This window comes from Bos javanicus, chromosome 16, assembly GCF_032452875.1.
Source record: "Bos javanicus breed banteng chromosome 16, ARS-OSU_banteng_1.0, whole genome shotgun sequence".
NCBI classification, from domain to species: domain Eukaryota; kingdom Metazoa; phylum Chordata; class Mammalia; order Artiodactyla; family Bovidae; genus Bos; species Bos javanicus.
In genome coordinates, this window is record NC_083883.1 from 81,356,792 (window position 1) to 81,382,392 (window position 25,601).

At 56.4% G+C, this 25,601-nt stretch overlaps 1 protein-coding gene across 6 annotated transcripts in view; it reads right to left on the reverse strand.

Moving 5' to 3' along the window:
* NAV1 (neuron navigator 1) overlaps positions 1-25,601 on the reverse strand; it is a 199,191-nt gene that overhangs the window by 50,953 nt on the left and 122,637 nt on the right. For 2 of the 6 annotated variants that reach the window (XM_061383768.1, XM_061383767.1), the window contains exon 1: positions 6,592-6,712. The exons of the other annotated variants lie outside the window; for them this stretch is intronic. In XM_061383768.1, the coding sequence (XP_061239752.1) occupies positions 6,592-6,641 (50 nt within the window). In that variant the 5' untranslated portion in view covers positions 6,642-6,712. Of the gene's footprint in view, positions 1-6,591; positions 6,713-25,601 lie in introns of those variants that run through there. 6 annotated transcript variants of the gene reach the window in all.

The following is a 25,601-nucleotide window of genomic DNA, read 5'->3' on the forward strand; positions in this document are numbered from 1 at the left end:
TGAAAGAAGGAAGACTGAAAGTAAAAGAGAAGTTAAAATCAAACCGGCTTGTACTTCTGGAGAAGGAGCCTTCAGGCGACAGACAGAACGAAAACATCCTGTTATTCCTTCCCTTCTGCTCCGACGCGGGACAGATCCAGAGTCACTGCACGTCCAGCCAGCAGCCCCTGCATGCTCTCCCCAAGGCCTGGGTGGCAGAACTTGGTCAATGCCCTGAGGGTCCCTGCTGAGGGAGCAGAACTCCCCTCCCCTCCCATACACCCCAGGCCTGCACATCCTCTGGGGCCACAGCTGTGGCCAGGCTTTCTATGCAGAGACTGCCGGACACAAGCACTTGGAAGATAATGCAAACATGAGGTGCCTCGTGGAGGATGAAGGGGATTTCCATAAAGCACAGGAGGAGGCTGGTCTCATTATACATCCCCTCTCTCAGTCCGTTTATAGGAGCTGGCCTGTTAACAGTGGACCAAGCAAAATGCAGGGAAATTCATCAATTAACATACAGCTCTCTATACTTTGAAGGTAATTCTAAAACACATTCAAGCCCTGAGAAGAGTGATCTTTATGGGCTTTCCTCATCCAGAGGAGCCATCTTTGCAGGAAGAGGTTATTCAGAAGTCCTCCCCAACAGCTGCTCGAGGCTGGCCCGAAAGGCAAAGTTACTAAGCACGAAGCCCACCTTCGAGGGAAGCCCTCTCCCAGGCCTCCGTGGGAGCTGAGTTCTTGGAGAACAATGCCTCTGGGACCAACTCTCAGGAGCAGCAGGCATGGGCACTGAGCTGGGAACTCAGAGCCTGGAAGTTGCGGATGTTTGTGAAAAAGTGGAAGTGAAAGAGAGGAGCTCAAAGGGAGAAACCGTATGGAGTACGGGCACGGAACACACACCGAACAGTCAACAGGAAGGAAGGGCCGCATGCAGAGGGCGACGACGCGCACCAGCCCACCACGCCCACTGCCCTCCTGACGGCTGCTTCCCGGTGGCCGCGAGTCGCTTCTCTTTCTGACCGCTTGCTTCTCACTGCAGATACTGGCATCCCAGTGTCAGAAGCCAGCATCCCACTCTATTACAAGTTAATCGTACCGCCATGGGCTCTGAAATAAGTTGTCTGTTGTTCTGTCTGCAGTGATCACAACGTTGCCTGGCATACAGGAGGCAGTTGCAACAGGCGCTGGTGGAAAACTGACTTGCTTTTCTTCATGCAGCCGTTTGGCCCTGAAGAGCTCGCGTGACGGCGCACCGGGCACCGGCACGTTCGCTAATCTCAAATCCGCAGTCCATCCCTCTCCACCCACCCTCCGGAGCTGCAGTCAGTGTCCTGTGATGGACCACAGTGGAGAAGAGCGTGGACAACAACACGTACACGCATAACCGAGTAACTGCTGGGTAGCAGAAACTAACACAGCACTGCCACATCAACTGTATTTCAATAAAGTAAAATTTAAAAAATATGATTTATCCACATCTGACCTGTTATATAAACTGTTATATAGCCAGCCCTGCTGGCTATTTGTTGTCATCGTCAAAAGAACATTATTAATTCCACATACACATCACTTTTGGGTAAGAGTTCCTGTCTGCAGGAACCTGTGGTTGGACAAAGCCAGCATCATGCAATGAACGACTGCTGGGGGAAAAGTAGAAATAGGTTGGAGAGCAGCTTCCCTGGAGGCTGAACTGGTACATCAGCAGCTCTTGTTCACAGAAAGCGGCCGTTCCCTGAGGAAGCCCCGGCGTCCTTAAGCTTTCAGAAAACACCAAGCTCCTTAACCGGACATCTCGCCCAGGGTGTGACAGGCAGAGGGACCAGCCAGAGCTGTGTCCAAACTTCTGCTTCAGCAACTTACGACCTGGGATAGGCACGCCTGTCCACCACCCTCACCCCAAACTCACCCTCAGCTCCGCAGTGGTCACAACACCATCAGCCTTTCGAGGTCATGGTGCGGAGTAAACACGGAAAAAGCGTGGCCCCCAGCTTGATGCAGGGCAGGGAAGTCGGATGCAGGGCTTCCCTCCCATCTCCTCTTTTGAATGACCCCCCTGCTACTCCAACGGCCCTGGTAGCAACACATCTGGAGGAAAGTCCGCCTAGGAGGAAGCGGCACTTGCTGCAGCCCCCGTCTGCGCACGGCCGCAGCAAGCATCCCCGACGCCCTGACAGGACAGCTGGGCTGCCGAGCGCGCTCGCGGCGGGTCTGCGGAGGCGCCGCGACCTTCTTTCTTCTCAGTGTTTTCCCGTAGTGGTGTGCCCGTCCTCACGGATCACAGGCATGTCCAGGACCTGAGTATTTCTAGGAAGTTCCCAAGCCATCCCTAGAGAGTTAGGTCGGAGTGAGTCCTCATAGGCGCCGCATCCTCCACAGGGGCAGCATCACCTGACTCTGCTTTGAGGGGAGGGTGAGGGGCTCTGTTCCTCTGGCCATGAACGTGGTGTGAGGTGACACTGGACCCGGTCCAGAGGAAACAGCAGGTTGTGCTACTAGATCAGAGGCTTTCAGGCAGGGCTCCTGGTGCGGCTGAACATGCAAGGAAGTACAGAGCTGTGTGTCTCACACTAGCAGCCTGTGTGATGGGGGGCGTCCTGGGAAGGGCGGGTCTGGGCACAGAGCCTCCCACCAAGGAAAATCTCCTCCCTCTCTCCTCAGAGGAGTTCATGTTCCTTTGGAAAACTCTTACTTTATCTTCAAGGCCCAAGGAAAATGCCACCTTTGCCATGAAGTCCTCCTGCCCTGTCTGCTTCCAGGTACCACAAGTATGTCCACTTCCTCCTGCTCGACTGCCTCTCACGTCTCGAAATTCTAAATGCCGTACATATGTGTCTGCTGACATTTTAAAAAATTAACTTATTTGACTGCTGGGTCTCTGTTGCTGCTCCAGGGCTTTCTCTAGTTGCTGCAAGTTGGGGGCTACTCTGTCGTGGCAAACGGGCGTCTCTCGTCTCGGAGCACAAGCCCTAGAGCACGGGCTCAGGAGTTGTCTGTCGCAGCTCGTGGGATCGTCCGACCCAGGGATCTAACCCATGCCCCCTGGACTGCAAGGCTGCTTCTTAACCACTGGACCACCAGGGAGGTCCCGTCTGCTGACTTTCGTTTGTCTGTATGCACTGCAAGACTCCAAGCTTGCTGAGGGCAGGGACTGTACGCCACTGTGTCCCCCGTTCCCAGCACTGTGCCTGCATCGGGGGTGCTCATGACACTGCTGAACAGATGGAGAGGTGCCAGCTCCTTGGGGGTCTGCATTCCTCCAGCACCCAGCACGCTGTGGGCCCCAAGTATCACACTGTAGATGCTGAACAAATACAAGCTGGTGTTTTTAAAGCCTGCGTTTTTTCAGGTGGTGTATGTAATCTGCTGTCAAAACAGGGTGTGTAATATACTACCATAAGTAGCACAGAATTTGGGCTAGATAGAAGTCTAAAGATGGACCATTAAGAATTTACGTAAAGATCTAAGACATACTGTAAGCAGAGAGCTGTGTAGTCTGTCACACCGACAGGCACCTTCATCAGGGCCCTAGCAGGATGGCAGGGAAGGATGCCGAGGGAGCGGGCGGCCTGGAGAAACGAGGAGGGACTTCGGCTATGTGACATCACCCGTGAAGCCTGCGTGCTGAAAGCACTCTGCTCCTCTTTGCCTGTAACCCGTTTTTTAGTTTGTACTGGAGTATAACTAATGTACAACGTTGCATTCCTTTCAGGAGTACAGTGAGGTGCATCGGTTACACACATACACGTAGACACTTTTTTGGGAAGCTCTTCCCAGAAAGCACTCCATCCTTCACATCCTCTCACCGTCATCCCCACACCCTGGGAGCTCGAGGACACTGAGGCAAGTTGCCAAGCAGCTAAGGCCGCAAAGGGATCAGCAGTGGAACCAGGGTCCCAGTCGGGCTGCACACTGAGTCCAGGCTCTCCCCTCACGCCCGTGAGTGGTCGGCCAGTCCTCGACCTTGTGAGGCCACGACTGTCCTCAGCTTCTGCAGTGTTGGCGTGGCAGGTCCCCTGGGCCTGGGTTAGTGTCTGTGAGAACACCTCCCTGGAGCAGGCTCAAAGGTTGGCTGCAGAGCCACACAGGTGCCCCCAGGGCACTCGTGGGCACATTCACTGACCCTCCCTGTGCTCGGTTGCTCCATCTGTGAAATGGGCTCTTCCAGGACCTGCTGTGGGGACTACACCAGCAGGCGTTGACAGAGACCCGGGCACAGGCTTTGTCGTGGCACGTCCTGTGACCATGGCAGAGGCGGCCGGCTCGGCTGTGGGCACGGGTGCCCGCCGTACTCAGCATCCTCATGGGCGCGTCCTGCCCTGCGCTCTCTCCTGCCACCAAGCAGGGGGCAGGGCTCCGCAGGGCAAGGGGCCGCTGGCACGCGTGGCCTGCCCATGGCGTGCATGCCCAGCCCTGGAAGCCCTCAACCGGACGCAGCTGCTGACTCTGCCGTCCCCTCCCAGGGGCTGTCCCTGTGCTGGGCCCACACCTACAGCCCCAGGGTCTCTGTGAGCCGGCCCTATTCCCGAGGGACCCCAGGCTCCAGCTCAGGGTCCCTCCCAGGAGGTAGTCCAAGAGAGCCGAATGGGACAACCACCTGCACTCGGGGTTTCTAGCTTAGGTTTGCCGGGGCAGGAGAGGTGTCTCCAGGAGCGACCCTAACACTTGAGACAGCGAGGATGGGGCCGACGGAGGAGCCTCCCCCAGGACGCAGCCACTACGGGCACCTGGGAGGGGAGGCCCAGGGCTGGTTGTGGGGTGCTGGGGGGGCCACTCCTCCCCAGCTGTCTCTTTCAGTGCTCCCAGAGCCTGCAGGGAAAGCGTCTCTTCAATGCCTGTTGTTCCCAACCAAATACCATTACAAGTCAGGTTCTGAGCGGCCCCTTTCTGAGCCAAGGCCTAGGCCAAGCCTCCCTCAGTGGATGAGAGCCAGGGCAGTTAAAGTTTATGTCTGAACTCTGGCAATTCTCGGACAGACCTCCAGTTTATGACATCCCGTCTCTCCTTCCCTACTAGCTACAACCCCCCCTCCACCGGGAAGTCTCAGGCTTGGGTGAAAAGAAAACCACAGGCCAGCCCAGGCATAGCCCAGCAGGCAGCAGGCGGGCAGAGGTGTAACTAGACCTGCTCCTCCGCCTCTGTGGCCACAGCAGACAGGGCCCGCCCCACCTGCCCCACCTGCCAGGTGAGCACGGACAGCTGTGGCTCCAGCACAGAGCTCACTGGACAGAATCTGGGTCTCCAGGGTGGGGGTGAGGTGGGCAGAGGGGGCGGGGAGGACTCAAGTCTAGGCACCATGGGGTGACCCCCATGTCACCTGTGCGGTCACCAAGCAAAAAGGCCGGCCGCCAGTGGATGGAGAGACACGTTCAGGGAAAGGATGCTGGGGCCAACTAACAGAGTTTCACTTTCTCCGCCATAGGGAGGGCAGCGGGGCACCTAAGGGTAGAACCAGGGCAATTATAACTTCCTCAGACAGAGCCCTGTGAACCTGAAGTGGGTAAAAGCTACCAGGCAGGGGCAGAGGCTGGGCGGGTTAGGAAGGGACCCTCCCTCTGCCTTCTTCAGGGTCAGAGATTCAGGACTCAGCCAAGGATCTCGGCATAAGTAGAAATCCTCACGAGTCCCTGAATAGACCTCTGTTCTCTGGAGTCTTCTCTGTTCCTGAATTGGCTGCCGTTATGACACCCCGCCCCCACCGATCAGCTTAGCAAAGGGACCCCACGGGTCTCCAGGTGGAGGGGGCAGGACAAGCTTCTGAGGGGCTCTGGGCGCTGGAGACGCCCGGACCGCGCCTTGCCACCTGTCTGCTCCACCCGGAGCCTACGTGGGCAGAGCGGCCTGGAGGTCCCGGCAGGGACCCGAGGGGAAGGAGGGGCAGTCGCCAAGGACAATCTGGGCCGAGGGCGGGGCTGGGGGCGGAGTGGTCCCAGCAAGGGGCGTCGGCCTCCCATTCAACTCTCTAATCTCCAACTTCCTTCAGCTCGGAAGGCGGAGGAGGGGAAGGTGTCCGCGGGCTGGGAAGCTCCCAGAAAAAGCAGGCAGCATCAGCACGCTTCCTCAGGGGGCAGGACCCCTTAGCTCTCTCCAAAGCGTGGTTTCCAAGTGGGCTGGGGTCCCGGGGCTGCCGCCCTCACCTTCCAGGGCCGAGCGGGCCCCCGGAGCGCATCTCCCGGCCGGCTCTCACCTCTCCCGGAGGGGTCCTGCCCGCTGCGGGGTCACGCGTGCAACCCTGCCCCCACCTCGGGTCTCTGCCCGCACTTCCACCACCTCCCCTGAGCCCAAGGGACCCCCAGAGCTTCCGGGGCCGGGATCGAAGCTCCCCTCCTCCCACTGCCCAGGTCCCAGCGCACTGCAGGAGCCCCGCGAGTCCGGTCCAGTCGTGCTACGGTCCCACTCCGACCGGTCCCAGGGACGCAAGCCCAGCTTCCCTTCCGAAACCCCTCCGCACGCTCACCTCCACCCCGGGGCCAACAGGCCAAACGCTCCGGAGCCAGGGGCCCAGGTGGCGCTGCGTCCTTCCGATCGGAGCCGCGAGGGTGGCCAGGACGCCCTCCTGGAGGACCCCAGCCCACGGCGCGGAGCCGCGTCGCGAGCCGGGGCGCTTACCTGCGGGGGAACTTGGTTCTGCCCGCCCTGGGCGGCGGCAGCTGCAGCATCCTCCCGGCGCCGCGGCCCGCGGCCGGCACCCAGCAGGAACAGCGCGTCTCCCGGCGGGCCGCCGAGGTCTGAGCGCGGCCACGCGGACTGCTGGGGACCCGGCCCGGCCCGCGCCCTCCTCCCCCCGCCCGCCTCGCGGCTCCGGCGGCACTTAAAGCGATAGAGCCTCATTTCCCGTCGCCGCCGCGGGCCCCGAGCCCCGGCTGCGGGCGGGCCCTTTAACGCCCGGAGCAGGTAGACAAAGAGCCGCGGCGGCGCGGCCGTTTAGGGGCCCCGGGGCCGAGAGCTGCATGGTGGCTGGGGTTGCGGCGGCCACTGGAGCGGTTGCGGTCACACCCCCCAGGGCCCCCTCACACCGGCTGCGGTCACACCTTCCAGGCCCCCAACGTCGGCTGCGGTCACACCTCCCAGGCTCCCCCCCAACCACGCCGGCTGCAGTCACACCTCCCAGCGTCCCTCCCCTCCCCAACGCCGGCTGCGGGTCACACCCCCAGGCCCCCCCACACCCGCTGCAGTCACACCTCCCGGTGGCCCCCCCAACGCCGGCTGCGGATCACAAGCCCTCCGTCCCCACCAGGATGATGGCAGCAGGTAAATCCTGGCTCTTCCTGGAACTGTGCTGGCAGACTGGTGCGCAGGGGGGCACTGGGTCCGGAACCTGGACCCTCCCCAGAGGCTTTCTCCAAATCCCCTCCCTGACTCTTTCCAAGCTTTTAAATCAGTTCCAGTAAGAGTACAGCGCCTAAAACAAGGTCTGCAGATATTACAGTGAAAAAGAGCAAACAGTTTCCTTTTCTCTCTAGCCCTTTTCTGAGCTCCTTTTTCACTGTAACTGTTCTTGACCTGTAGTTGGTAATGGAGCCTAAGCGGATATGTAAATTATATCCTGTACCTTTGCTGTGTTCAGTCGTTCAGGTGTGTCCAGCTGTTTGTGACCCCATGGACTGCTCCACACTAGGATTCCCTGTTCTTCACCATCTCCCGGAGTTTGCTCAAACTCATGTCCATTGAGTTGATGATGCCGTCCAATCATCATCTTCTATCATCCCCTTCCCCTCCTGTCCTCAAAGTTTTCCAGCATCAATCTTTTCCAATGAGTTGGCTCTTCGCATCAGGTGGCCAAAGGATTAGAGCTTCAGCTTCAGTATCAGTCCTTCCAGTGAATATTCAGGGTTGACTTCCTTTAAGATTGACTGGGTTAATCTCTTTGCAGTCCAAGACGCTCTAAAGAGTCTTCAACCCCACAGTTTTAAGATATCAATTCTTCGGCGCTCAGCCTTTTTTATTGTCCGACTCTCACATCAGTATATGACTACTAGAAAAGCCATTAGTTCAGTTCAGTCGCTCAGTCATGTCTGACTCTTTGTAACCCCACAGACTGCAGCACGCCAGGCCTCCCTGTCCATCACGAACTCCTGGAGCTTGCTTAAACTCATGTCCGTCAGGTCGGTGATGCCATCCAACCATCTCATCCTCTGTCCTCCCCTTTTCCTACTGTCTTTAATCTTTCCCAGGTTCAGGGTCTTTTCCAATGAGTCAGTTCCTTGAATCAGGTGGCCAAAGTATTGGAGTTTCAGCTTCAGCATCAGTCCTTCCAATGAATATTCAGGACAGATTTCCTTTAGGATGGACTGGTTGGATCTCTTTGCAGTCCAAGGGACTCTCAAGAGTCTTCTCCAACACCACAGTTCAAAAGCATCAATTCTTCAGCGTTCAGCTTTCTTTATGGTCCAACTCTCACATCCATACATGACTACTGGAAAAACCATAGCTTTGACTAGACGGACCTTTGTCAACAAAGTTTCTTTCAAGGAGCAAGCATCTTTTAATCTCATGGCTGTAGTCACTATCTTTAGTGATTCTGGAGCCCCCCAAGATAAAGTCTCTTTGTCAACAAAGTTTCTTTCAAGGAACAAGCATCTTTTAATCTCATGGCTGTAGTCACTATCTGTAGTGATTCTGGAGCCCCCAAAATAAAGTCTCTCAGTTTCCATTGTTTTCCTATCTATTTGCCATGAAGTGATGGGACTGGATGCCATGATCTTCGTTTTTTGAATGTTGAGTTTCAAACCAGCTTTTACACTCTCCTCTTTCACTTTCATCAAGAGGATCTTTAGAATAGCATTCAGTTCAGTTTAGTTCAGTCGCTCAGTCATGTCCAACTCTTTGCAACCCCATGAATCACAGCACACCAGGCCTCCCTGTCCATCACCAACTCCCGGAGTTCACTCAGACTCATGTCCATGGAGTCGGTGATGCCATCCAGCCATCTCATCCTCTGTGTCCCCTTCTCCTCGTGTCCCCAATCCCTCCCAGCATCAGGGTCTTTTCCAATGAGCCAACTCTTCCCATGAGGTGGCCAAAGTATTGGGAGTGTCAGCTTCAGCATTAGTCTTTCCAATAAACACCCAGGACTGATCTCCTTCAGAATGGACTGGTTGGATCTCCTTGCAGTCCAAGGGACTCTCAAGAGTCTTCTCCAACATCACAGCTCAAAGGCATCAATTCTTCGGCCCTCAGCCTTCTTCACAGTCCAACTATCACATCCATACATGACCACTGGAAAAACCATAGTCTTGACTAGACGGACCTTTGTTGACAAGGTAATATCTCTGCTTTTGAATATGCTATCTAGTTTGGTCATAACTTTCCTTCCAAGGAGTAAGCGTCTTTTAATTTCACGGCTGCAATCACCATCTGCAGTGATTTTGGAGCCCCCAAAATAAAGTCTGACACTGTTTCCACTGTTTCCCCATCTATTTCCCATGAAGTGATGGGACCAGATGCCATGATCTTCATTTTCTGAATGTTGAGCTTTAAGCCAACTTTTTCACTCTCCTCTTTCATCAAGAGGCTTTTTAGTGCCTCTTCACTTTCTGCCATAAGGGTGGTGTCATCTGCATATCTGAGGTTATTGATATTTCTCCTGGCAATCTTGATTCCAGCTTGTGCTTCTTCCAGCCCAGCATTTCTCATGATGTACTCTGCATAGAAGTTAAATAAGCAAGGTGACAATATACAGCCTTGACGTACTCCTTTTCCTATTTGGAACCAGTCTGTTGTTCCATGTCCAGTTCTAACTGTTGCTTCCTGACCTGCAAATAGGTTTCTCAAGAGGCAGGTCAGGTGGTCTGGTATTCCCATCTCTTTCAGAATTTTTCCCAGTTTATTGTGATCCATACAGTCAAAGGCTTTGGCATAGTCAATAAAGCAGATGTAGATGTTTTTCTGAAACTCTCTTGGTTTTTCGATGATCCAGCAGATGTTGGCAATTGGATCTCTGGTTCCTCTGCCTCTTCTAAAACCAGCTTGAACATCTGGAAGTTCGCACTTCATGTATTGCTAAAGCCTGGCTTGGAGAATTTTGAGCATTACTTTACTAGCGTGTGAGATGAGTGCAATTGTGCAGTAGTTTGAGCATTCTTTGGCATTGCCTTTCTTTGGGATTGGAATGAAAACTGACCTTTTCCAGTCCTGTGGTCACTGCTGAGTTTCCAAATTTGCTGGCATTTTGAGTGCAGCACTTTAACAGGAGAGCTTCTGTAGGCAAAGTAACGTCTCTGCTTCTTAATACACTGTCTAGGTTTCTTATTGCCTAGACAGCATACCTATCGCCCTCAAGCTCTGCCTGACCTCCATTCTGCACCTGTTATATTTAACTCTGTGCTAATCACATCCTGTGTTTACAGCACTCTCTTTGCAGACCACCCCTTGTAGTTCTTCTTCTGGTTTTTTTTTTTTTTTTTGGCCTTACAGAAGGGAGGCCACAGTAAAGTTCACCAAAGACAATGGACCCAACTAATGGGCTACCTGTCGCTGGCCTAGGAGTATTTTTGAAACAATGTAAGAGAAAGAATACAAGATCCTTACACCTTTGCTCCTAATCACCCACTCCCTGACTGCAAGATCTAGATAATCTCCTAGATTCCTCATGGAGGGGGCACCTTTCTTGAAGCATGAGCCTGCTGTGTCTCAGCTGAGGATTAAAGCCACCTTTCTGTTTTCTCCAAACTCCCTCTATTTTTTTATTCAGCTTTGGTAGGCAGAGAAAGCCAAAAGTTTTGGCGGCATCACAGAGGATGCTGAGGGGGTGAATGGCACCCGAGTGCAAGTACCAGAGGCCGCTCAGGAGAGTGCAGAGTGAGTGACCACGAAAGGGGGGCCTCGCTTCCTCCAGCACGGGGTTGGAGGGCATGCGTATTGGGGTTGACTGTGGGGAGAAAGAACAGCTCCACCGTGCAAGTGTCTGTGCCTTCATCCAGGGGGCATTTTCAGTTGACAGATCAGGAAGAAAAGGATCGCAAGATGTGAAGATTTTCATGCAGAGTAAGAAAAGAAGTGGGGTCCAGTAGCAGGGAATTTCTGGTAACTTAACCCCAGTGGTGAGGAAGCAGGGGTTGTTAGAGGAGAAGGGGCTATGCCCCAACCTCTGCTTTTGGTTCATCCTGCTTCTGAGAGGCGCTGAGTGTGGACGGTAAGGTCTGTCCCAACGCCAAAGTGACCTGAGCAAACAGGGCAGCCGGTGTCTTAGGAAGGGACAGGTTATATCCTCAGTTTCTTAAATCAACAGAAACAGCACCAGCAATGATGCTTTTTTAAAGCCCCAAGGGACTGAGTTAAGATGACGGAGAACCAGAGCAGGTGTATCTCTGGGTCTGAGGGCTCAGGTGACAGCATGCAGAGACCCGGGCCAGTGCTCCGGAGGCCCCTCACCGCCTGGCCTGTGGCTTTACGGCGTTAGGGCTTCCCTGGTGGCTCAGATGGTAAAGACTCTGCCTGAAATGCAGGAGACAGGGTTAGATTCCTGAGTTGGGAAGCTCCCCTGGAGGAGGGCGTGGCAACCCACTCCAGTATTCTTGCCTAGAGAATCCCATGGACAGAAGAGTGTGGCGGGCTACAGTCCATGGAGTCGCAAAGAGTCAGACAGGACTGAGTGAGCACACACACAGGGCCGAGGAGCCCTTCCCCACTTCCCGCCCTCAGGGAGGTGCAGACGGGCTGTGAGACCTGAGGGTCGGATCACTGGTCCGGCTCCAGTCCTGAGCACCCAGGCCTCTCACCTGGGGCTGCAGCTCTACTGCCCGAGCGGTGGAGACCTCGCCGAGGGGACTCTATCCTGGGTCCCTAAACAGTCCTGCTGGTAGGGGGCTGTTTCTGAGGGTGCAGACACTGGTCAAGTTATCCAGATACGCTTTGTGTCCAAAGGGGAGTGAGGGGCTGCAGGGAGCCCAGTACCAAGCCCTCAGTGCCCCCTAGCATGCGGGGGGTGGGTTTTCACTCCCTTTACTCTCTCTAGGGATCTGGGTGGTGAGATTCAGGAAAGGGCCAACAGGTCCCAGGCTGAGTGGCTCTGGGGAGAATCACAGCAAGGTGGGCTCTGCAGCAGCATCGCCCACCTCGCTCGGGGGCTGGTGTCCCCGGGGCAGACCCCCAGCCAGCACCCCATCTTCACCCCTACCCTAAATGGAGGGTGAGGGGCCCGATCTTCCGTGCTGGGCCGGCCTGGGTCATCTGGGAACAGCTCAGGGGAGTGCACCGAGAGGGCCCCTCTTGAGCCTCGCCAGCATGGAATGCCACCAGCAGGGGATGTTTTCCTCCAGGCCTAGCTGTGAATTCTCCCTAATGTTTCTTCCTCCATGCTTCCTGGCAGAGCCCGGAGGCAGGAAGAGGAAGCTAAACGGTAAGGCACAGGGGTTACCTGGAGGGTGGGAAGGTTCCCAGTCACCCCCTCCCCCAACCCAGTGACGCCCCTCAAGCCCAGAGCCGTGGGCTTCGCCCCACCTCGCACCTCAGCTGCCCCCCTCCCTTGGGCCTCCGCAGCCCCTGCATTTCACCCCGACGGCCGCGGGGCGCTGACCAGAAACAGAGCTGGTCAGCCTGCCGTTCAGCCCGGGGAGGGGTCGCAGCTCTCTGAGCTCCCCTTGCCCAGGAGGACTGTGGGCTAGAGCAGGGGTCTGCAGCCTCCAGGATCTAGTGCCTGAAGGCCTGAGGCGGAGCTGGCCTAACAGTGACAGAAAAACAGTGCGCAGTAAACGGTGCGTGCCTGACTCACCCTGAAACCACCCCGCCGTCCGCCCATCTATGGACAAGCCCGTCTGCCATGGAACTGGTCCCCAGTGCCAAAAAGGTTGGGGCCCGCCAGGCTGGGGGACCTGTAACCCCCTCCTCCTTGGGCCTGGTTCCTGCCAGAACCCAACAGAACAGCCCTCTCTCTTCTTCAAGGAGGAAGGTGGGCTGCACGAGGGGCCACCCTCCCCCACCTTCACCCCCATCCTGAGGCAGAGGCCGGTGAGGACCTCTCCCTGCAGGCTCGGCTCCTTAAGCAATGAGCCCGCAAATTAGCGTCTGCTCTTTCCCGCCAGCCGGTCACCGGGTCTCTGGGCACTGTGGGTGACTGGATGCAAGTGCTGCCTGGGGTCTTTCCTGAAGACAGGAGTCACGGCCTCCTTGTCGGCACCCTGACCTCACCCACCGTGGGGGACGGCGGCACACCTGCCTTGAGAACAGGGGGACCCACAGGTGCAACTGAGCTCTGCTTTCCGAGTCCCAGGCTGGGGTGGGGTGGAGGCGAGCCACCTGCTGACAGGGAGGTGCTTTTCCAGAAAAAAGACCAGCCGCAGAGGAAAGGACCCAATCACCTCCTCCTCACAGAGCCCTCGGGAGCCAGGGTCCCGTGAGTCCCCGCGCTGGGCTCCTGGGTCCTCGGTGGACTTTCTGTCTCAGGTCAGGGAGGCCTGGGCTCTCAGGGCCATGCATGACCCTACGAGCTCTCCGCCCGGCACCCAGCGGGCTGTCCCAGCCCCCACCCCCTCCAGGCCCCCTGGGGGGACATTCTCTACGCTCCCCCACCCCGGGGGCAGCTTCTCTGCCCGCCCTTGTCCTCGTGGGGAGGGCCGGGGGTCTCAAGAAGGGCAAGCGGGCTGCTCAGAGCCGTCCCGCAGACCAGGCCGCCAGGCTTGGAGGGAAGGGGGGACGAAGAGTGGCTGTGATGGGCCTGGAGTTGGCAGCCCGGGACCAGGCCGAGACGTCCCGCAGCAGCGAACGAGCCAGCTGGGGGCGAGGGTCCACTCCCAGCTGTGTGCTGCTCCCCAAATATTTACACAACCTCTGAGGAGGCCGGCCATCCCGCCACCCCACAGCTGGGAGAGGCGGCGCCCTGCCAGAGCACACACAGTGGGTGACTGTTCCACGTCTTCCCAAATGTCAGCGTCTCTGTGGCTCCAAGAGCGCAGGACGGACGGTGCGGTGGCGACGGAGCCGGCAGGAGCTGCCCCCCATGAGGGCCTGCAGACCCTCAGCTGCCCGGGCAGATACGATGCAAGTGTGTGTGTGTGCGAGTGTGCATGCGTGCATGTGACAGTGCATGTGTATATGTGAGTGTGAGTGTGCACACATGTGAGGGTGCATGCATGCACGTGACAGTGTGTGTGAGTGTGTGTGCATGTGACAGTGTGAGTGTGCACACGTGTGTGTGCATGTTTGCATGTGACGGTGTCAGTGCATGTGTATGCGTGCATGTGCTCATGTGAGTGTGTGTGCAAGTGTGCATGGATGCACATGACTGTGAGTGTGTGTGCACACGTGTGTGCGTGCATGCGACAGTGTCAGCGTGTCTGTGTGTGCTCATGTGTGTGTGAGTGTGCACACGTATGTGTGCACGTATGCACGTTGCAGTGTGTGTGGCTGTGCACACGTGTGTGTGCGTGTGTGCATGTGACAGTGTCAGTGTGTGTATGTGTGCATTTGTGTGTGCTCATGTGAGTGTGTGTGAGTGTGTGTACCAGTGTGAGATCCCTGAGGACAGAGCACTGGTTTCAGGACGACTGAAGCTCCCGCTGCCCCAGGTTCCCCGTTTCTGAGCTGCATCTCCAATCTCACCCAGGCCAAGAAGGTGCTAGAAATGCCTGTCTCCTTTCACCCCCAGCCTTGCTCGCCACTTCTGCCTCCTCCCCCGCCCCTGCTCCAGCCAAGTGACCCCCACAGCTTCCGTCCCCGCCCCCTCATGGACCCTCTGCAACACAAGACAGACCAGGTGGCTCCTCCGCCGGGAGCCTGCCTGTGGCTTCCCCACCTGCACGCTGGCCCCTGGCTCCCCCGACCTCGTTTCTGACCACAGTCTGTTCTGTTTAATCTGCTTCAGCCACGCTGACCTCCCTGCAGTCCCTGAACATGTGCTCGCTCTCGCCCCAGGGCCTTTGCACATGTTCTTCTGGACAGTTTCCCTGACGTGCTCTCCAGCAGCCCGCGTTCATCACTCTGCCTTCCCCTGCTTCACCTTCCCCTACGGTGCACAGTGCCGCCTGACCTACCGGGGTCGCCTGTTGGCTTGTTTGCCATCTCTCTTTTGTGCACGAGTTTAAGAATGATGACTTCTCCCTGGTGTATCCCCCAAGTGCCTCACTGACCATGTGAACAAGCAGCTTGAGGAGGGCAGTGTCACCCTCTCCTTTTGGATGGTGAAGCTTAAGTCATCATCCAGGCTCATGCAGGCAGTAGCGACCAACTGAGAAGAAACCAGGGCGGGAGGCCTCTGGAGGGCACCACCGAGGTCGCCAGCCTCCCAAGAACAGGAAAGTAACCACAGGGACCGGAGGAGACACGAGAGACAGGACGGCTGCGGCCGCCCAGACCGCGGGGCTGCCGTCTCAGAGCTGGGAAGGGCAGGACCTCACACGGGAACCTCCAGGCAAGGCTAAGCACAGGCTCGGGGCAGCCATGGGGCGAGTGACGGGCGGCTGGCCCTCCTCTTCTAATGACACTCGGCAGAAAGACCATGTCCTGGAAGCCGCTGCTGCCACAAGTCCCACACCCGGGCCTGTCCGCGTGGCTGCACCCACGGAGACGGTGTCACTCCTGAACAGCCCCTGGTCATTGGACACACAAGGGCTCAGCCAGAAGCCAGATAAGGAGGCTAAGAGATGGAAAACATGGCCAGTGAGAAAGGGGCCAAGAAACAGGCTTGATGGGGCCGGGGGAGTGATCAGGAGAGGAGGGCGGCAGCTCCGGCAGGGCCGTGTCCCTGCCTCTGGCAGGAGGCCGCACTGGGAAGACGGCGCAGGGCGCATGGCAGACCTCTTCATGCGAGCTGGCCAAGGTGGGCAGGGCGGCAGGCTGTGAGACCCTAGTCCCTCCCGCTCTCTGAGCTGGACAGTCCCCTGCACCTCTCCGAGACTCCCTGGCCTGTCTGGGTGCCGTCCCCTTCCGCGGCCAGCAGGGCCTGTGCGCACACAGCCTCTTTGTATCCAGCCCCGAACACCGCATCTGGACAGCTCTCACCTGCATCCCCAGCTGCCCGTCACAAAGGCACCAGACCCGGCATCAGCCTGTCCACCCGTCTCTCCGAGTCCTGTCCTGTGCGTTCACGGGTGCCAGTCTGTCCTGCACAGCTGCCTGCCTGTGGTCTCTGGACCTGGCTTGTTCTGCCTGTTTTTCAAACCCAGACCTTCATGCATCTGCCTGCACTGGTCCATCATCCCTGACATGCGGCGGAGAGCCTCTGGGGGCAGCCCATTCACAGCTCAGCGGGTGAGTGCCCGACCTGGCTGGCTGGCCCTCCTTCAGCCACCATGAATGGTGCTTTGCTGCCTGGCCAGAGACATCTGATAGCCCAGAAACCAGAGGGGCCCGTCTCGAGCATCCTGGGACAGCACGGCCTCTGGGCCCCAGTCAGCAGAGCTGGACTCACAGGGTGGGCGCTCCTCTGCCCTGAGCTCCCCGCAGTGGTTGCTCTGTGGTTTGCAAAGCGCAACCCCATCCTTGCAGACGGAGCAGTCGCTCAAGGGGATCGAGGAAGCCTCCCACAGGGACCCCTTGGCCTGCCAACGGCACGCCTGCTGGTGCCCAGGGAGCTCTGACTGCAGCAGCAGGAAGGCCTGTGGTTGCCGCTGCCAAGCTTAGGGCCCCAGCACGGCGCACGGAGGGAGAGGTCCCCAGGGGCAGAGGGAGGAGGTAGGTGAGCCGGAACCGGCAGGGGACCGTGAGGTGGGGAAGGGGGTGTGTGGGTCAGAGGCCTGGCTCTGCTCTGGTCCGCCACTTTCAAGCTGCGAGCTCCTAGCGAGCCGGCGAGGCCGAGTCCCAGTTTCCTCTCTTTTGTCCTGGGAAGTTAGTTTGCGTTAGTCACTCAGTCGTGTCTGACTCTGCGACCCCATGGACTGTAGCTGCCCCCAGCTCCCCTGTCCGTGGGGATTCTCCAGGCAAGAATACTGGAGTGGGTTGCCATTCCCTTCCCCAGGGGATCTTCCCGACTCAGGGATCGAGCCCAGGTCTTCTGCAGCCAGATTTTCTTTACCATCTGAGCCACCAGGGAAGCCTAAAATTAGGAAAAAGAATACCCTAATTCACAGAGTCATTAAGATTAAATAAGATAGTGTTTTGTAAACCGCACATGCTATGCAATTGTTAAAGAATTATAAAAGAGCACAAGTTACTTCAGTAAAAATTATACACACAAGTTCCAGGAAGACCCAGAGTCGAATAGCATCATGGTGCAATGGGGTGCATTTGGGGAGGCTTCAGGTGAGAGGTGTGCCCGGAAAAGACGGTGAGTGACCAGGCATCACCCGCTCAGGAAGGAGAGCTCCCTCTGCAGATGACTTTCAGACTTTCACGGCTTCTATTTTCGAGTGGCCGACCAAGAGGAGGGAGGGAGGTGACATTTGCTGCGCGCCTGCTGTCTACCAAGCGTGTCATTACAACATATTCCATAACGTCCTCACCACAACTCTATTCCTGTTTCACCATCCCCACGAGGATGGACGGCAGCCTTCCCAAAGCCTCAGAGATGGGGTCTGAACCTCCTCCTAACTTGGGCCCCTTTTGTAATACCAGACGGCACGGACTGTCCAGGCACTCCGTGAGCCCAGTGAGCTCATCCCAGAGCAGAAGGCATCAGAGAAAGGGGGAGGCTGAGGATGAAAGAGGAGAGACAGGCGGACAGGCAGGCTGGTGGGGATGAGCCCATCCCTCTCAACAGCTGCTGTAGCCCTTGTCCATCTTGACTGTCAATGAGCTTATATGTCCGCAAACTCAAGGAAAGCCCAGCAGCTCAACTGTAGGTCACAGGACACACTGAGGGGCCCTCCTCAGCCTGCATCCGTTGCCCTGGCAACCTGCACACATCCAGCTGCCCCTCTGGAGTACCTGGCTCACTGCAGCCTTCCAGTGACCCTGTTGGGTCCGCACAGACTTGGTGACCCTGATGAACCCCACACAGACTCAGCAGTGCTTTCGCTGTTCTCTTTTAGGAATTATGGGTGTTTTGAAAGCCAGCAGCTCTCTAAAGCCACCCCTCCTTCCCAGCAGACTGAGGGATCTGACTCCACAGCCTCTTCTCTTCCCGTCTTCCCTCTTCATCACTGATGCTGCCCGAGCTGCCCCCACACCCTCCCTGCAGTGGCTGCTCCCTGGAGCACAGACAGAGCCCCTCTGCAGGCACCTGTGACGCTCGGCCTTTGTGGAGCAGCGGGAAACACCGGGATGCCCCACCCCCTGGCCCTCTGGGCGGGCACGCCCTCCCCCAGGACCCCCAAGTCCAGCCACCACAGCGGCGAGTCCTGCACTGCCTTCCTCTTCTCCCCAACCCACTTCCCCGCCCGTCAGGGCTTTCTGGAATTGTCTCCGAAATAAACCGCTTGTACTCAAACCTTGTCTCGAGTTCTGTTTCTGGGGACCCCGTCCAGGACACGCTTCATATACACACATGCACGCTCAAGGCATGGGCAGCCCTGTCGTGGCAGGAAGGGGCCACGGCCACGTGTGTAGTGCTTGGTGCAATCAGTTCGCTACAGCTGCAAGCTGGCCCCATGGCCAGGGTTTCCAAGCCACACGAGGGCACCACGTGAACAGGCAGGAGCGCTCAGGACGCAGTCCTCCCGCTTCCTCAGTTTGTCACGTTCCCTCTGAGGCTCAGAAACATCACGTTCAAGAGTGAAGGTCAGCACACACTTCCAAAAACCGTCCTATATTTCAGAAGGTGCCTGTGACTGCTGACGGCCACCAGCTTGCTACCGTCAGTCACCAAACGGCTAACATCTAACGCTCATTATATATGAAGTAAGCGTACTCTCTAATTCAGTCCTCGCATGAGCCTTACAGACCAGGCATGACCACTGCTGCCTTTTCCAGCCGAGGGAACTCAGACAAACGGAGAGCGGGCCCCCAGCTCAAGACAAGAGCCGGGCCCCGTCCAGCCCTGAGCCGGCTCCACACCGCTCGGCAACCCCACCAGCCGCCACGGGCCCGAGCTGGCCCGTGCTGGCAAGCCTGCTCACAAAGGCCGGCTTATTTAACTACACACCATAGGACGAAAAGAACATCAAGACGCTGTCAAAAAGCAAAACAAGGTTACCCCGAACAACAGTCTAAGCCCAAACTCGAACTCAGGTGGTAGGTTTAAGAAAGCTTACCCAGACACACTAACAGCTCCTCATAAAGACAGAGGCCCCCAGTCAGGTGAACAGGACAGTATGCTGGGAGTAGAATAAACACATTTCAACCAACAGCTCTTTACACTCTTTAAAGAACACTTTTCTCTTTTCCACCTGACCCTCCCAAGACACAAATGATGACCCTCTGACACACGAACAAACTGAGACTCAGAGGGGCTGGGGGCTTGCTTGGGGCAGCAGAGCAAGCTAGCAGGGGCTCAGGACAGAGTCCAGAGGCCCAGAGGCCCCTTTCCCTGCACCCAGAGGCTGCCAGCCGAGGCCACGTGCACAAGTCTGCAGGCGACAACGTCCCGCCAGGTGTCACCCCGCAGAGATGCAGCCCCCATCCACGTCTTGTTTCTTCTCCTGCCGGGGACACAGCAGGCAGCCCATCCCTTCCAGGTGTGACACCCTGCAAGGGCAGAACCGGCTTCCCTCCTGAACCTGAATGCTGGGTCCTCCCTGGGACGGCCTCAGCCTCTGCCCCAATCCTGGGTTCCACAGGCACAGGCCGGGCTGAGGGCCCCGGTCTACGGGCGGGATGCCCGCCGGGAAACAGGAGGCAGGCTGAGCAGGACGAGCCTGCTCCCGGCCAGTCACACGGCAGATCTGCCTCCTTCCCAACAAACCCGGCAGATGCGGTGCCTGCAGGAGGATGCGGTCACTGGGGAGGGTATCTTGGGATCTGGAACCCAGCAAGTGACGCCCCTTCCTGGGAGGGGGCCACTGAGTCCCAGGACGCTCAGCAAGGCAGGAGGGTTTCTTTAAGGCTTGGGCGCCTGCGTCTGGAAGCCAAGAGCCAGCGTGGAGGAGGCCAGGGCCCACGGTTTATGTTATGTGACAGTTTTCAAAGTCAGGCAGTTTAGTGCCAAGGACACGAATGTGATCTGCCCCTAGGCCCCCAGCACCACTCAAGAGGACAAGCTGGGGGTGTGAGGAGGGACATGGGAGGGACAGCAGCCACCACCCGGGGTGGGGACCACCCAGCCCTGGAGACACGCTGTCCCTGGCACACCGCAGGGCTCAGTCTAAGGCTCTGCGGCCTGGGTCTCTGGAGTGTGGTCTTGCAGGGCTGCTGAGACCAATCTACAGCACGCGAAGGGCTCCTGAGAAGGTGTGAGAGGCAGCGCTGCTGCTGATCAGCCGGGTCTCCCGTCTGCCTTCCCAGACCAGCGTTCACACAGACGGACGTGGAGACAGCGAGAGGCACATCCACATCCAAGGCGAGAGGGCACACATGGCCTGTGCACACACACACACACATGGCCCATATACACGTATGCACACACATGCACACACACACACACACAAACAGCCCATACACACATGCACACACACACACATGCACAGCCCATACACACACACACACACACACACAGCCCATACACACACGCACACACACACACAAACAGCCCATACACACATGCACACACACACACACACAGCCCATACACACATGCACACACACACACACACACACAAACAGCCCATACACACATGCACACACACACACACACACAGCCCATACACACATGCACAAACACACACACACACAAACAGCCCATACACACATGCACACACACACATACACACACAAACAGCCCATACACACATGCACACACACACACACACACAGAGCCCATACACACATGCACACACACACACACACAGAGCCCATACACACATGCACACACACACACACACAAACAGCCCATACACACATGCACACACACACATACACACACAAACAGCCCATACACACATGCACACACACACACACACACAGCCCATACACACATGCACACACACACACACACAGCCCATACACACATGCACACACACACACACACACAGCCCATACACACACGCACACACACACACAGCCCATACACACACGCACACACACACACAGCCCATACACACATGCACACACACACACAGCCCATACACACATGCACACACACACACACAGCCCATACACACATGCACACACACACACACAGCCCATACACACATGCACACACACACACACACACAGCCCATACACACATACGCACAGCCCATACACACATGCACACACACACACACACACAGCCCATACACACATACGCACAGCCCATACACACATGCACACACACACACACACACACAGCCCATACACACATGCACACACACACACACACACAGCCCATACACACATACGCACAGCCCATACACACATGCACACACACACACACACAGCCCATACACACATGCACACACACACATGCACAGCCCATACACACACGCACACACACACACAGCCCATACACACATGCACACACACACACGCACACATACCCCATACACACATGCACACACACACACACACATACCCCATACACACATGCACACACATGCACACACACCCCATACACAACATGTACACACACACATGCACGCACACCCCATATACAACATGCACACACGCACACACACACACACAGCCCATATACACACATGCACACCCAGAGCACACACGGACACCCCGTACCCGGAGCCTGCTTTCCCCTCCACAGGTGCCACCGCTCCCCCTCCAGCTTCAACCCTGGGGGCCATGGATGGCTGTGGAGCTCATCTCCTTCCTTAGATGAAATCCTAGACCTTCCTACTTTTAGAAAAGAAAATCCCTTTTCTCTTCTCAGGGGCAGAAACGTCCCGCACCGGCACCAAGGACAGGGCCAGGCCGGCGCTGTCCACGGCACTGTGTCCTGGGCATCATCCCAGCAGGACCACGGCAGGAGGATCAGTCCAGGTGCCCGGTGTTAAGGGGTTGTTGACGACCTGCTTGCACAGGGGGGTGATGAGAACAACAGGGAGCTGGAAACCTGGGTCATTTCAGGAAGTACTGAAATGAACGAGCTTGTCTTTGTCTGGAGAAGAGACTCTGAGCTAGCCTTGAGAACACGACAGACGTCTGGATGGAGGCTTCCACTCGGCCCTTCTTTCCCGGATGACAGCGTCCGAGTCACTGGGCAGAAGTGACGCAGGCGGCAGGGGACACTTGCACGCTTGTGTGTCATCTTACTCTATTTGCAGGCGAATACACCCCCACCAGGCTTCCCAGTGGTAAAGAGCCTGCCTGCCAACACAGAAGATGAGAGTTCGATCCGTCAGGGGGGAAGATGCCCTGGAGGAGGTCACGACAACCCACTCCAACACTCTTGCCTGGAGAGGCCTGTGGACAGAGGAGCCTGGTGGGCACAAAGAGTCGGACATGAATGAAGTAACTGGGACGCACGCACAAGGCCCCTGTCACTGTGCCCACGCAAATCAAGGCTGAGAGAGGCTGCTGGGGTTACTATGCAGAAGATTTCTTAACTTAAAGGGAAGACGGACTAGCCCCAAATCACTGAGAAGTGTCAGAAAAATACGGCTTCCTGAGTAGCAGAGAATCTGCTGTGGTAGGCAGGGCGGGAGACATGGAGTCTGTATTTTTTTAAAAGCCTTAGTGGTGATAAAACTCTTGGAGAGAAACATTGGGGAAAGGGTTCACGACAGTGGATTTGGCAATAATTTCTTGGCTATGACATCCACAGGCAGGCAATAAGAGAAACAGTAGATAAACTGGACTTGATCAAAATGAAAACTTTCATGCATTAAAGAACACCATCAAGAGAAAGAAAAGGCAACCCACAGATGGGAGAAAATGTGTGCAAATCACATCATGTGTCTGATGAGAGATCAATATCCAGAATATATAAAGGACTCCTACAACTCAACCAGAACAACCGAACAGCCTAACTAAAAAATGGACAGAGGGCCTGGACAAACACTTCTCTGAAGAAGACATGTAAATGGCTAAGAAACACTAGAGAAGATGTTCAGCATCTCTAGTCATTAGGGAAATACAGATTAAAGCCACAGTGAGATATTGCTTCCCACCCATCAGGATGACTGTTATTAAAAAACAAACACATAGAAAATAACAACTGTAGGCAAGGAAGTGGAGTAATTATAACCCTTGCACATTGCTGGTGGGAATGTAAAATGGTGCAGCTGCTGTGAAAAACAGTATGGTGATTCCTCAAAAAATTAAACAGATCTATCCAGCAATACCACCACTGCGAATACATCCCACAGAATCGAAAGCAGATTCTCAAGCAGATATTTGCACACCCTTGTCCATAGCAAGCTATTCATAATAGCCAGAAGTAGAAGCAACCCAAATGCACATTGATGGGTAAATGGATAAGCTAAATGTGGTGTGTATACACAGTGGAACATTATTTGGCCCTGAAAAGGAAGGAAATTCTGGCGCCTGCTGTGGATGAACCTTGAGGACCTACTGCTGAGTGACATAAGCCAATCAGAAAAAGGCACACACTGTGTGAGCCCATTTCTGTGAGGCTCCTAGAGTAGCCGGGCTCATAGAGACAGAAAGTGGAGGGGCAGGGGCCGGGGAGGGCGAGGGAGTGAGCATCTCACGTGTGCAGAGCTTCAGTCTGGGAAGATGAAAAAGTCCCGGGGATGAACATTGGTGATGGTGACACAGTAATCCGAATGGAATTAATGCCACTGAACTCTTAAACATGGTTAAGATATTCGCCATATAAAAAGACACATTTTACCACAATTGTTTAAATACTTAACTTTAAGTACACAGTGGTTTTGGCAACTGCATCCCCTTTCGTCATCCTGGTTTGCTGAGCTTCAGTTTGAAGAATCTGCCTTCCCTGAGCTCAGCCGGATGCACGACCCAGGAAAGGACAGGGCATTTGGATGGAGTGGGGGTGGGATCTGACTCAGGGCTGAACGCGAACTTGGCAAGAGCTCCAGGTGGACGGCCCCCAGCAGGTAACTGCGGGCACCAGGAAAGCCTGGGGGTCCCTGCTGTCTGCAGCTCACCTGGACGGCTCGTGGCAGCTATCGGCCAGCGGGAGGGGGTGGCCTCACCTGTCCCGCTGGCCCTGTGCTGGGGCTTTGGAGAGGCAGGAAGTGAATGACCATGGGCAGGGGCTGACAGGGAGATGAGGAGTCGCTGCTGGGAGCGGAGAACAGCTCTGCCTGTTTTATGCGTAGGAAAAGCAGTTTCCTCAGGAGCAGGGCGCTTGGTAAGTTACCAAACCTGGATGGGAACTGCAGCGGGGGAGGGAGGGCCAGGGAGAGGCTGGCAAGCATGGCTCAGGTTTGCTGGAACTCAGGACACCTCGCTTCTAGCTTTCTAGAAAAAAACAACCCTTAACTGTGAAAACTCGTAACTGAGGAGCAACCGCTTACGTTATTTTTATTTTCCATTTTTTCTATATCTATACCGCTTACGTGAAAATTACTGAGGAACATAAACGGACTCCCCTCAACTCGGGCTGCTCAAGGGCACTGAAGGCCTGCTGTGCTCGCGGTGCTGGTGGGGCGGTGAACACTGAAACTCCCTGTAACGGGCTTTGAGCGCGGCTGCTGAGTGCAGCCTGACCGCAGCAGCCTGCATGAAGCTATCCTGGCTCCAGCACTGCAGGGCACAGTGAGGTCCGCCCGGCGGGTATCGCCCCGGACACTCTGCACCCCTGGGAACTGCAGGCGTCCCTGGACTGTGGGGAGAGTGAACCCAGGGAGGGAGGGTCCCGCACACGGATTCCGGGCATACATGCCATCCAGGGGCAGAGAACAAAGACGGGCGCTCGAGGGTGGGTAAGGGCGTCTTCCCGGCTCCCATCCCCCATCTGTGTCCCCAGGAATGGCCAGCTGCTGACACGTCAGTCCTTGCTGCCAACCCCGGCGGGGCTCTGCGGGACCGCCTGGTCCCCGGGGGGGCGAGTCTGGGTCCCACAGAGGGCAAGAGTCCCTACTGACCTTCGGAGAGGGCGTTTTAACAATGATAGGAATAATAGTAACAATAATAGGAATAATGGCAATAAATATGAGCTAACGTGTATTGGGGATTCCCTGGTAGCTCAGACGGTAAAGCGTCTGCCTACAATGCAGGAGATCTGGGTTCAGTCCCTGGGTCGGGAAGATCCACTGGCGAAGGAAATGGCAACCCACTCCAGTACTCTTGCCTGGAAAATCCCATGGACCAAGGAGCCTGGTAGGCTACAGTCCATGGGGTCACAAAGAGTTGGACACGACTGAGCGACTTCAGTTCACTTCAACGAGTATTGAGCATTTACGAAGAGCCAGGAGCTATTCCAAACACCTCCCGTGAGGAAAGCACTTAACCTTCAAAGTCACCGTGGCACGGGTTCTACAGTCGTCTGCACTGAGCAGAGACAAACTGAAGCCTAGAGAGGTTAAGGGACTTGTCCAAGCTCACACAGCCAGTCAGCTGCTGGAGATGCCATCGCCAGCCTCAGACTGGGCTCTCTCCCAGGGCAGGGGCCTGGCCAGGGAGCACTCTGCATGGCCCCTGTGTGCTTGGGGCGCCGGCTCTCCTGCCTCTGTCTGGTGTGGGGGGCCCTGCAGGTGGGGCCCTGGTCCTTCCCACACAGCAGGGCTTTCAGAGCCCTCAGCCCCAAGGCTTGTGCTTTTGACCTGTCCGGCTGGGTGCTGTCAGGGGGC